Consider the following 12777-nt stretch of genomic DNA (forward strand, 5'->3'; position numbering starts at 1 on the left):
AAATACTGACCAGGACCAACCCTGCTTAGCTTCTGAGATCTGACAAGATTGGGCTAACCTGGGGCATCCCCTCTTTGGGACACTGGTGAAAATCCTGTTCCATGTTGTCCCCTCGCCTTATTAGACCTTTCCATCATTCATGACCATGCACTGACCTTTATCATGCCAGATATTCTTTTCTTGTTGCGGACTCCAGTACTCCACACCATGGTCTGCCACCCACTGCCAAGTCCTCTCTGCCCTATTCCTCAACCCACTGAGCCTCTCTCTGCTTCATTATTTTTCTAGACCCACATTGCTTCCTTGCCCTCACATCATTCCTTCCCCATCCTTTTCTCTGACTAGTTCCCTCTTTTCTGTCCTCTGCTACTCGCCATGGCAACCAGCTTGTCACTTGCAAAGCAAGAAGCTGCCTCTTATCTACAAATAGCCTTGATCACTATGGGGGAAGAGTCAAGAGCTACGCTGTTGAGACTATGATGGGATTGGAATCTCAATGCAAAAGTTTCCAAGAGGTCCTTTGGGAGAAGGTTTGGGATACAGGCCTGTCAGGGAATCATGATCCCTTAGCCTGGGAGACTTCTCCCTAATCCAAAAATGGGGGTGGGGGCTAGATGTAGATATTCAACATTTTGGGAGGGTTACCTAAGATGTTCCTGGAATGAGCCCTGTTTTTAGGGGGGAACAATTTGTTGTTTTAAGAGACATTTATTCAAATCAGACCAGCCATGACCTTAGCAATGATATACCATGAAAGACACTGACTAACACAGGTGAGCTTTCTGTAAGAAATAAACAAGAAAGCATCTTCCCCACCTTGGCCTTATGTCTCTAATTCTGCTTGACTCCCTTTCTATGTTGATGTAAACCCTGTAAATCCTGGAAGACTGTGAACAAGACAGTAAGGAGTAAAATAAAGGGTGGTATCTGCTTTCCAGCATATTTATTTATCTAGATAGTTATAGCCCACTTTTCTCCTCCAGTTGGAACCCTAAACAGTCAACATCATTCTTCCCACCTCCATTTTATCCTTACAACAACCCTATGAGGTAGGTTAGGATGGCCCAAGAGCTAGAGCAATGGTCTCCAACCTTGTTGATTCTTTGGGCACTTTTGAAATTTTGAGAGTAAGTAGTGGGTACCATGCCCTGACCTGGATGGCCCAGGCTAGCCTGATCTCGTCAGATCTCAGAAGCTAAGCAGGGTCAGCCCTGGTTAGTATTTGGATGGGAGACCACCAAGGAATACCAGGGTTGCTGTGCAGAGGAAGGCACTGGCAAACCACCTCTGTTAGTCTCTTGCCATGAAAACCCCAAAAGGGGTCGCCATAAGTCGGCTGCGACAGAACGGCACTTTACACACACAAACCGTGGGTACCATGGCAGCCACAGGGTGGCTGGGACCAATCACAAAATGGCTGCTATGGGGGCAGTATCCCATCTCAAAATGTTGCAAGGTTTCATAAAATGTTTGGAGGTTCCAACCCAAGCACCTTCCTTTCATGAAGGTAGTTTGGTGCTCTCCAAAGGTACAAAGGTGGTGCCTCCTCATATCTTTTGAAGCACCTTCTGCTCCAATGAGGTGGAAGAAAGATGGAGCGGTCCTTTTGTTTTAATGAGGAGATGTTAAAAGAGCAAGCAGGCACCAAGAAACTTTTTGGCAGCCTTGGCACTCAGGTTGCAAACTCTGGCTGGGGAAATTCCTGGAGATCTGCGGGTTGTTCTTGGGGAGGGTGGAGTTTTGGGAGGGGAAGGAGCTCAAACTGGATGTGATTATATAGGGTCTGTCTGAAGCTGCCATTTCCTCCAGACAAACTGATATCTGTAGTCTAACAATCTATTGTAATTCTAGAAGAACTTCAGGCCCCACTTGGAGGTTGGTAACCCTACATGGCGCCCACGGGCACCACGGTGGGGATCACTGAGCTAGAGCTTTGTTGTGGTCACCTGGGTTCCCTTTCTACTTCTATGTCTCTGTGCCACAGATGAGACATCATTTGAAGCTGGGATAAAGGTGCAGATCCACAGCCAGGATGAGCCTCCCTTCATTGACCAGCTGGGTTTTGGGGTGGCACCCGGCTTCCAAACATTTGTGTCCTGCCAGGAGCAGCGGGTAAGATGAGCAGACACTCCTCCTCTTAAAAGCAGTCTTTATTATTTGTACTAGTGGAACAAAAGTGTACGTCCTCCCAGTCCAAGTAGCATTGCTGAGTTGCCATGGGTGACATTTCTCTCTTCCCCATCCTCTAATGATAAGGAGAGACAGTGGCTCAGAATGCAAAGGTGGAGCCAGGAAATTTCTGGAAAGAAGTAAAAGCACAGAAGTCTTTGGCTGTTAACGCATGGCTGTGTTCCAGTTTGTTTGTCCCTGTCCTATCTCGTGTGTGTGGCCTTGTGGGATTCGCTGCAACCAGGGGAGATACGGGGGACAAAATGGCCATGCACTTTTGGCCTTTGTTTCTGGATGAAGAGAGTGTCACCAAGTTGTTTTAGTACACAAGGCAGCAACTTCTGAGTTCTGCTATTGTCTCTCGCGATACATACTCAAGATTATGGCTTGGATCCTATGAAGTAGTCTTCTTCATGCTTCTCTCTGGCCACTGCAGAGGCTTTCTGCATATGTAAGTGTTCCTTCAAAAGATTTATCTTGCATATGCAGAAGTGCTAACAGCAGAGGAAGCAAGCACTGCAGCAGAGGAAAGCCTGTGCAGCAACTGAAAAGAAATGCAAGTGGAAAGATGTCATAGGCCTTTTATGCATGACTGTTTCCCTCACAGTCACCCCCCAACTATTTTGTTTTTATTATGCATGCATAATGTCAGAGGTCACCTCGCTCTCCCCCCTGGGTTTTCTCCATGTTTTCTGGATGCTGGGGGATCAGGTGACCTCTGACAGTCGGAAAACACTTGCATAATTTTTTAAAGTGCCACAGTGGTGGGGGGGAGGTGACCGTGAGGGAAACAGCCATGCATAAAAGGCCATAGGGTCCAAGCCAGTTTTATTCTTACTGTGCTTTAACCATCTTCTGTCACTGGAATGGGGGGCATTAAAAGGATGGATATTTTTTCTCCCTTTCTTTCACTGCATCTTTACAAGTGAAGTGATGATTGAAAACTGTCAACATAAATGGAACAGACCTAATGGTTTCATTTCTTTGTATATGGAATAAAGGACTTCCCTATGCTCTAATGAGCTTCCCAATTTACAACAAGTCGACCTTCCTGAGTGGCCTCCGGTCACCCCGGAAGAAATCATCAGCTTAATTGATCAATTAAAAATAAATAAAGCCCCTGTCCTGATGGAATTATATCTGAGATCTTGAAAGCCGAGCCAGAATGGTGGGCTCTCCCCCTTGCTTCCCTTTTTACCATGGACCCTGTTGAATGTTTGAGTTGGCTGTAAAGCATAATATGATATCCTTCTTGTTAGAGCATCCAGTGTGCATTGCAATCAACATGGTCCCTGTGTTCATCCTGCACTGCTTTCTTATGTGCCTGCATTATGGATATATTGTGTTGTGAAATCTGGATGCACAGAGAAGCAATATCTGAGGAAGGAGAAGGGGAAGGTCTGCCCTACTCCAGTCTCCGTTATGGGCCCTTCCTCCCTAGGTAGGGGATTGCCTTTCTCACCCCCTCTTTTCCCCACTGTTATACAGCTTATCTACCTTCCTCCGCCCTGGGGAGACTGCAAAGCAGTGACAATGGAGTCTGAATTCTACGACACCTACAGCATCACAGCTTGCCGCATAGACTGCGAGACCCGCTACTTGGTGGAGAACTGCAACTGCCGCATGGTCCACATGCCCGGTAAGGAGGCTATGATCTAGGAACAGGCAGTTGCAAACAAGTTACAAAGTTGACAAAATTACTACCTTGCTGGATCAGGGGAATGCTGTAGACATAGTTTATCTTGATTTAAGTAAGGCTTTTGATAAGGTTCCACATAGTATTCTAGTTGACAAATTGGGAAAATGTGGTTTAGATCCTATTTCTGTTAGGTGGATCTATAACTGGTTGACACATTGCACCCAAAGAGTGCTTGTTAACGGTTCCTCATCCACTTGGAGAGAAGTGACTAGCGGAGTGCCTCAGGGATCTGTCCTGGACCCTGTGTTGTTCAATATCTTTATAAATCATTTGTATGAAGGAATAGAGGGGACACTTATTAAATTTGCAAATGATACTAAATTGGGAGGGGTAGCAAGTACGGTAGAAGACAGAGCCAGGATACAGGAAGATCTTGACAGGCTGGAGAATTGGGCTAAAACTAATAAAATGCACTTCAACAAAGATAAATGTATAGTTCTGCATTTAAGTAGGAAAAATCAAATGCATAATTATAGAATGGGGGAGACTTGTCTCAGCAGTAGTGTGTACAAAAAAAATCTTGGGGTCTTAGTAGACCAAACACTGAACATGAGTCAGCAGTGTGATGCGGTAGCTAAAAAAGGCAAATGCGATCTTGGGCTGTATCAATAGAAGTATAGTGTCCAAATCAGGCAAAGTGATGGTATCACTTTACTCTGCTCTGGTTAGACCTCACCTAGAGTATTGCGTTCAGTTTTGGGCACCGTAATTTAAGAAAATTGTGGCCTGGAACATGTCCAGAGGAGGGCAACAAAGAAGGTGAGGGGTCTGGAAACCAAGTTATGGCCTTTGGCGAATTGCCAAAAATGCGCTCATGGAGTATCAATAATCATAGAACAGGTAACCAAATTCAAATACCTAGGTGTGGTGATACATGCTTCCGGCTCTAGAAATACTCACAACGAGCATGCAACGGAGATAGGGCAAAAATCTGCCCTAAATATAGTAAAATTTCTAAGAACCAGGGGAGGACACTTCCTGCCAGCCACACTTAAATTATATCAAGCGAAATCATTGGCTCAACTGATGTACGGGACCATATTCGGGCCACCCTCATCCACCTTCGTTCCATTGGAATGCATCCAATCCAAATTCCTGAGAGCAGCCTTACATCTACCTCGCTGTGTATCAAATGCCACAGCCAGATTGGAGGCAGGATTGGTGAGGGTGGAGGCAAGGGTTTGCATGGCTTCTATTACTGCATGGCTTAAGCTAAACCTTAACCCCCAAGGCTTGCTACCCCTTCTAGTGCAGGACACATTTCAATCATCATGGCTAAAGGCAGTTCTCAACAAATTGGCCCGGCTAAGCATTTCTCCATCTTCCCTATTAGCCATGGGCTTAGAACAAGCAGCAAGCTTTTTGAGGCAAAAGGTTGAAGATACCGAATGTCAGGCAGACCTGGGGAAATCACCCTTCTTCTTGGCTCCAGAAAAATCTAGTTACCCCTGCAGCATATTTCTCCCATTTGGGATTTGTCAACTATAGGAAGGCCTACAGTCTAGCCAGATGTCATGGCCTGCCTTCGGCTGTTCTAGAAGGAAAATACAAGAAGATCAGAAAGGCTATGCCCTTGCAGGTCAGGAGACATCGAAACCACAGAACATGTATCGTTCAGCTGTACAGTCTATCATGAGGCCCGTATTAAATTCACTGCTCCCCTGATCAGTGAATTCCCCGATAAACCAGTAGAATTCCTGACTAAGAGGCTCCTGATGGGTGAAACTCCACACTTCTCGCTCCCAGCTGCCAAATTTTGTACCATCGCAATTAAAACTCGAAAAATAGAATGGAAAAATGTCAATTCTTGTGATTTGTTTTAATATCTTACATTTTAATATCATTAGTCTTTTATCTGATTTTGTAATTTATATTAGTTTTGCAGTTTTATTAAGTCAGATAATTTTATGTATTTTTGTATACATTTTATGTATCTTTGGCTGGTCAAACAGATTATATCAATAAATAAATAAATTAATAAATCAATATCACCCACATTGGGTCTGTACTCAATCTTTTCTGGTAGGCAGAAAACCGTATGTCAGAGGGCCAGAGTCTGGGAGGGGCTTGCCTTCCAGCTTCTCCTTTTCCAGAGCGCCTGTGACCAATGCCTCAGCAATGGAGAGGAGGGGGGCATTCCCTCACCATTTGTTCCCTCTCTTCTCAGCCTCTGTCTTCCCTCCGAGGACAAGACCTGGCTTCCTTCTAGGGTTGCCAGCTGCAGGTTGGGAAATACCTGGAGATTTTTGGGGTGGAGCCTAAGGAGAGGAGGGTTTGGGGAGGGACTTCAATGGGGTATAATGCCATAGAGTCAACAGCAACCATTTTCTCCAGGTGAACTGATCTCTTTCACTTGGTCTAAGTTGTTCCTTGGAGTTACGCATGAGTTTTTCGTCCTTTCGAGATGACCTCACTGCCAGCCCTCACACATTCCAGGACTTCCCATTCCTCTATTAACCCAATTCTTCCCTCTCCCTTGAGCTCAGCCCAGGTGAAATCCCCGTGCATAAAGCAAAGTGCAGGACACGCAAGCTTGGTTTCTCTCACAGCCAATTACAAAGCAGTGTGTAAAGAAGCAGGGATTCAAATGTTTCCTGCTTCCTTGGAGCTCTTTCTGAGCAGAAGAAAGGCTTTTTAAAATCGAGTCTTGGATTTCTCCCCCTCCTTTCAGATTGCTCCGTTCTTGTTTTTTGTTCTTAAAATGCTTTTTTTATGTGGCAATTGGTTTCTCTCACAGTAAGCACTACAAAGTAAACCAATTACAAAGCAGCATTTAAAGGGGCGGGGACTTGATTTGAGCTTGGAGACTGCTGGTGCAGAGATTCCCAACAGGAAAGTGTGGGTCCAGTGAGCAACAAACCTCAGGTAAAACTCCCATGCTTAAACAACCTTTGAAAGCCTCTCCCAGCCCCTCCTCCTCAGGGTTAAGGCCCATCCCGTATTTCCGCAAGCTTTTTTTTCTTTTTCTTTTCTGGGCCTTTCATTTGCTCCAGGGAATCCCAAGAGTTTGTCCTTCTCCCAGTTTCCTGTTGCCACCCAGCCACCCCCTGCTGGCATTGCCTCACCATTCTTCCCCTGCTCATTTGATGGTGGCCAAGGACTGTCACCCAAGACCCCCATTGCCTGGGCAGGGGCCAGCCAATGGTGAAGGCTGCAGGACACTGCCCGACACCAATGTGGCAGGCTCACCAGGCTTCTCAGGAGGAGGTAGTGCAGGGGGGAGGGGCCTCCCTCTCCGTCACCTTGTTAAAAGATGCAATCAGCATAATAAAAATGAGTAATACATTAATTATTCTAGTCAGTTGCGTCTCCTAGAGACGAGAGGGCAGGCAGAGGAACGGAATAGATATATGAAGAAGAGGAAGGAGATGAGAATTTTCCAAGGTCAGCTGAGCTTGCCAATTGATATCCAGGCTACTGGGGAATGTTCTGGAATCAGGATTCACAGTGAATGACAGCCAAGAGCAGGCAGACAGCTAGGCAGAGATGGTCACATAGCTTTGGATCCCATTCAGCTTCTATCAGGACTGCTCTGGCATTGCATTCCCTGCCTTATGTATGTATGTATGTATGTATGTATAGTCCGCCTTTCTCACTGAGACTCAAGGTAGATGCTGTAAATCCTGAATGGAGCTATAGGTAGAAAGAGAATTCCTCATATGATGATAATGTTTTCACTTAGCTGCATAGCTGTAATATGCAGGAATGTCTGTGCAAAACTCAACGGATCATGATGTTCCTCTCATTTTCTGGGTAGTGCTTGGAGATTCATCAGAATCAAGTGGTAAAGCTTTTCCTGAATTGTATCCTTCCAGGCTTTAGATAAGAAGATCCAAAATAGGAATGTTCCTACATGAGTGAGGGAGGGAACACTCTTAGCAGAAAAATAATTAGCACATCAAGGAAAGGGATTCAGCCAATTCTTCCTCCGGCATGCTACTTTTCTGAGTGCAGGAGGTGATATCTGCAGAGTCAGTGGTAGTATCAATATAAGGTTTTCCCTACTAGCCATAAAAGCTGAATCAGGAATGAAGAATGCTCCAGCAGAGGAGCTTCTGTAAACCTTCTGGTGAGGGCAAGATGCAATATCCTTTCTTCACTGTATGGAAATGCCATCCCGTTCGCCAGGAGGTTTTCATGTTGCATCCAAAGGCATAACACGGTCAATCATTTGGTCATCAGAGGAAATTTCAGCTTTCAAAATGCATGATCTGCTTTCTCGGCAATGATGGCTGATAAAACAAGGGAGCTGCTGACTAAGGGAGAAGTAGGGGATTTAGCATCTCTTGCAGTTAGAGATCACTTGATGCAAATAAGCCACAATAAAATGCACTCGAATCCCCTTTTGGCACAAAATCTGGGTGGTGAAATAGTGGATTCCTACCCCTTTGCTTGTTATATGTGGCATCTGCATATTTGGGATAGAGAGTCAATCCTATCGCCATAACTTTGTTTACAAAGCCAGGGCTTAGCAGATTCTTGCATGTGTCTCTTGGAATAAACTTCTGTTGCCTGTGAATGCCAACAAGGCACAATATGTTCTTGCAAATATCTCAGAGCTCTGCGACATGATTCATTATTAAGTTTGCTTCTCTTTTTACCCTGCAGGTGATGCTCCCTATTGCACCCCTGAGCAGTACAAAGAATGTGCAGACCCAGCCCTTGGTAAGCATCACTCACACTACAATCCTATGCAGAGTTACTCCAGTAACTTTCACTGCAAGTTGCTTTGCTGGATTAGGCCCACAGAGTCCAGCTAAATTTGGCACTCCCAACATGAACCAGACAGGTATCCTCAAGATGCTCACAAGGAATTCATAGTGGATTTTATTTATTTCAGGCATAACAGTCATGGCCATTTCCTATTGCTTGCCACTAGCATCTGGTATTTAAATGTATAATGCCTTAGAACATGGAGGTTCCATTTCTCTGTCTGTCTATCTGTCTAGATATCCCTCCTTTTCTCTCCTATGGGAACCCAAAGTGGCTTACAACATTGTTCTCCCCTCATCCATTTTATTGTCACAACACCATGGATAATAGGTGTTGATATATCTTGTCTTCCATGAATTTGTCTGTTTCTTAAAGCTGTCTAAAAGGCCATCACCCATCATATGACAGCAAACACCATGTTAATTCATTGAAGATATCAATGTCTTTGAATAATTCCAAGCTCTGGTATTCAGAGAGAGAGGGGGGAGTTGAGATTGAGATTCTCTGGAGAACCTGGAGGTTCCATTTTTACCTGATATGGCTAACAGCCACTGACAGGCCTATTCTCCACTAATGTAACTGAGTAATCCTTAGTGGAGTTAATATCCTTCTAAGCCCATTAACTTTAATGGACTAACAGCCCATTCCTGAGCCCAGCGGCACCCGGGCATGGCGTGGCCAAGGTGCCGCCACGCCACCTCCAAGGAGGTGTGGAGGCTGCCGCAAGTAGGAAAAAGGTCTTTAAAAATGTTTAAAATAAAAAATGAGGGGGAAAGCCCCATGGAGAAAAGCGATGCTGCACCAGTAAAAACTTGGCGCAGCACCGCTGAGGCATAGGGGGGCATTCCCAGGCTGGAAGGGGTTAGGAAGCAGCCCCCGGAAGGGGTTAGGAAATTCTGCCCCCATAATGCTTCGGGAACGTCCTCCAAGATGCTGGCATGAGCACTTGTGCTGTTGAGATGCTGGCGGAAGGCCGAGCCGGTGCCCTAGGGCTGTGCTGCCACTGCAGTCTAGAGCGGCCGGCGTAAGCTTTCCAACACCAGCATCCATGCAGCACAAGTGGCACAGGCGCCAGCTCGGCCACTTGCGCGCCTCCTGAGCTCTTTCAGCCTCAGAGCTCAGGAGTGGGCTGTTAGAAGGATGAAACTCTGTTTAGGATTGCACAGCGGTCCTTCTTAATATTCTTAACAACAGGATCCTGTGACTATATCTCTATGGTATGTCTCTAGGCATTATTGATTCCTGAATGCTGGGCTTTCATCTTGCAACCCAGTCATATCAAGTTAGATAATTTGATGTACTAACTTCTGGCTGGTCAAACAGACCATATCAATAAACTAAACTAAACCCTGTCATAACCATACTTAATCAGAAGTAAATCTCATTATTGTGGAACTAACTTCCAAGAATTCTGAGGATCCCTGCCAAAGTGAAAGAGCAAATCATATTTCTGTTGGAAAATTCTCTCTTTGTCTTAACATTCGATATCCCAAATTTCACCTCCTAACTGAATGTTAAAGCACCTGATGCTATAAACATTGACTGAAGCTAAAGTGGGCTGGGAGTCCCATCGCAGGGAGTGTTGTGTTTTCTCAAAGAAAAGCTAAATTTTGCAATTCTTGCACTTATGCTGGCCAATGTCCGTAACAATAAATGTAATGTGATGCTGTGCAGAGGAAGGCACTGGCAAACCATCTCTGTTCGTCTCTTGCCATGAAAACCCCAAAAGAGGTCGCCATAAGTCGGCTGCGACTTGAAGGCACTTTGCACACACACAATGTAATGTAGTTCTTGCAGCAGTTTCTCCTCTCTGTTCTCCTTCCACATGTGACACATCCCTAGCCATTTTCAATCACTGTCCCGCATTATGGATGCAGCTCACCATTTTAGCAAGGTTCTTTCAAAGAAGGGTTTGGCAAGTAAAATGAAGTTTTAGGAGGTGCTCAGTTTGCAATGGAATTGCTCCTTCAGCACTTTGTAAATATTTTGTCATTGTCGTTTTATGTTTTGTTTTCATCTTATTTTGTTTATGCCCTGCCTTTCTCCCCAGTGGGGACCCAAAGAGGCTTACATCATTCACCCTTCATTTTATCCTCACAATAACTCTGTGAGGTAGATTAGGTTGAGAATGTGCAACCAGCCCAAGATCACCCCGCAAGCTTCCATGGCTGAGAGGGATTCAAAACTGGGTATCCCAAATTGTAGTCCAACATACTAACCACTACACCAAACCACTACACCAACTATCTTGTCCCTCGGTCTCATAGCTCTATTTTATAAGCCACTTCAGGCTAAACAAGAAAGGTTGGAAATAAATGTTCTAAAGGACTAGTATAAGAATAATAACCTTCCACATCTTTTCCCACCATTCCCAAAATATTCAATTTGTTTGTGTTTGATTTGCTTTTGCACGCACTCCATGTGACTCCTGCCTTCTACTCCAGACTTCTTGGTGGAGAGGGACAATGAGTACTGTATATGTGAGATGCCCTGCAATGTCACTCGCTACAACAAGGAGCTCTCCATGGTCAAGATCCCCAGCAAGGCATCAGCCAAGTACCTGGCCAAGAAATACAACAAGAGTGAGCAGTACATTGGGTGAGTACTTCTGCTGCCCTCAGCCCCTACCCACCCTTCAGTACCATTGGGCTTGGTGCAAAGGCTCCGTTCCTCTAGAGGGACCCTTCCTCCAATGCAAGGAGCCTTCTTCCAGTAGGTGTTTCCCCACAATGAAAGGTTCCTTGCCCCAGAGAAAGGTGCCATCTAGAAGAATGGGACCTTTGTATCCAACCATGCACAAGGAAAAAGGTGACTCAAAATCAGCTTCCAGAAAAAGATTGCGGCAAAGGTTGTCTCAAAAGAACAACAAAACAACAACCAGAAATAATTTTTTTAAAAAGAAGCAAAAACTAAAGGCACAAAAGTACATATGAAAATCAGGAGGTAAGCCGAAGCAGTATGGAGCCAAAACAGACTTCAAAATCCCATGCCGAAAAGCCCAGAGAGAGAGAGAGAGAGAGAGAGAGAGAGAGAGAGATGTAAACTGAAATGTGTTTTCAGCCTCAACTGGTCCTTTATTGGAGGAACTTTGTGTGTAATGAGTAATCAGTACAAACACTAAAGTGAGTCTAAAAGTCATTACATGCCCGTGGGAATCCAAACTATAAGTACAAACACTAAAGAGAGTCCAGAAGTCATGACACACCACTGGGACCCAAAACACATTAACCCAGAGACAGACAATAGGGGGATTTTTTGAGAGCTGAAGGTAGTTCACCTGAAATAAACAAGTTTTCCAGAGTTTTTTTTTTCCATTGTTTCCAAAAATTGCTTGAGTGGAGGAGACAGTTGGGCAACAAAAGTATGTGTTCGCATCAAGGAAAGAGATGCTTCACTCAAGTCACTTTCAACTCTCTTAACAACTATTGTCTGTCTCCAGCCTAAGGTCATGTCAATTCATTTACATGTTCACTGTCTGCCCTTTCCAACGGATCACTCTTGTATTGTGGTTCTTTCAACCAGTTCTTATATTTTGGCCCTTTAAAACCCTATAATGTTATATTAGGATGGGTCTTTATTTTTTTTGGAGTCAAGACTTCAGTGCCTTTGATTGGCGTCAACTAGATCCTCATATTTTGGAGCCAGACAGGCAAGTGACCATGCTGCTGTATCCATAGGTTCCTTGTGGGCAGGTTCCTTTGCGAATGCCTGGCATGCTCTTGTTGTAGTGCCAGGGACTGCCTATCACCTTCCTTCCCTTATGCAGGGAGAACATCTTGGTACTGGACATTTTCTTCGAGGCTCTGAACTATGAGACCATTGAGCAGAAGAAAGCATATGAAGTGGCTGGACTTCTGGGTGAGATACACTTTTTGGCCAGCAACTAGTGGGGATCCTGCATGCCGCCAGCCTTCCCCAGGTGTGACCCCCCGTGGGTTCAGTTCAAAACTACAGTCTGCAAAACACACGTGGTGGTGGCTGCACCCCTTCTGCAATTCCACATTTGCACCTGACAATTACAGAAATCAGCATTAGTTACCAAATATGGCATCCTGAGAATTTCAGTTTTCACTTTTTCAGAGAGCAGGTTTCTAGCCCTAAAGCTTTTAAAGATAGGTATGAACAATGGGTGGTGGGAAAAAAAGTTGGGGAAGGAAGAAGAAGGGGGTAGCCAGTAGTCAGCATGCTAAGACTAC

General features: G+C 44.9%; 1 protein-coding gene across 2 annotated transcripts in view; it reads left to right on the top strand.

Moving 5' to 3' along the window:
* ASIC1 (acid sensing ion channel subunit 1) overlaps positions 1 to 12777 on the top strand; it is a 211317-nt gene that overhangs the window by 194233 nt on the left and 4307 nt on the right. For both annotated transcript variants that reach the window (XM_056854415.1, XM_056854407.1), the window contains 5 exons: positions 1985 to 2112; positions 3658 to 3808; positions 8477 to 8533; positions 11026 to 11179; positions 12348 to 12439. In XM_056854415.1, the coding sequence (XP_056710393.1) occupies positions 1985 to 2112; positions 3658 to 3808; positions 8477 to 8533; positions 11026 to 11179; positions 12348 to 12439 (582 nt within the window). The remainder of the gene's footprint in view (positions 1 to 1984; positions 2113 to 3657; positions 3809 to 8476; positions 8534 to 11025; positions 11180 to 12347; positions 12440 to 12777) is intronic.

Source organism: Euleptes europaea, chromosome 1 (assembly GCF_029931775.1).
Source record: "Euleptes europaea isolate rEulEur1 chromosome 1, rEulEur1.hap1, whole genome shotgun sequence".
In the NCBI taxonomy this organism is placed as follows: Eukaryota; Metazoa; Chordata; class Lepidosauria; order Squamata; family Sphaerodactylidae; genus Euleptes; species Euleptes europaea.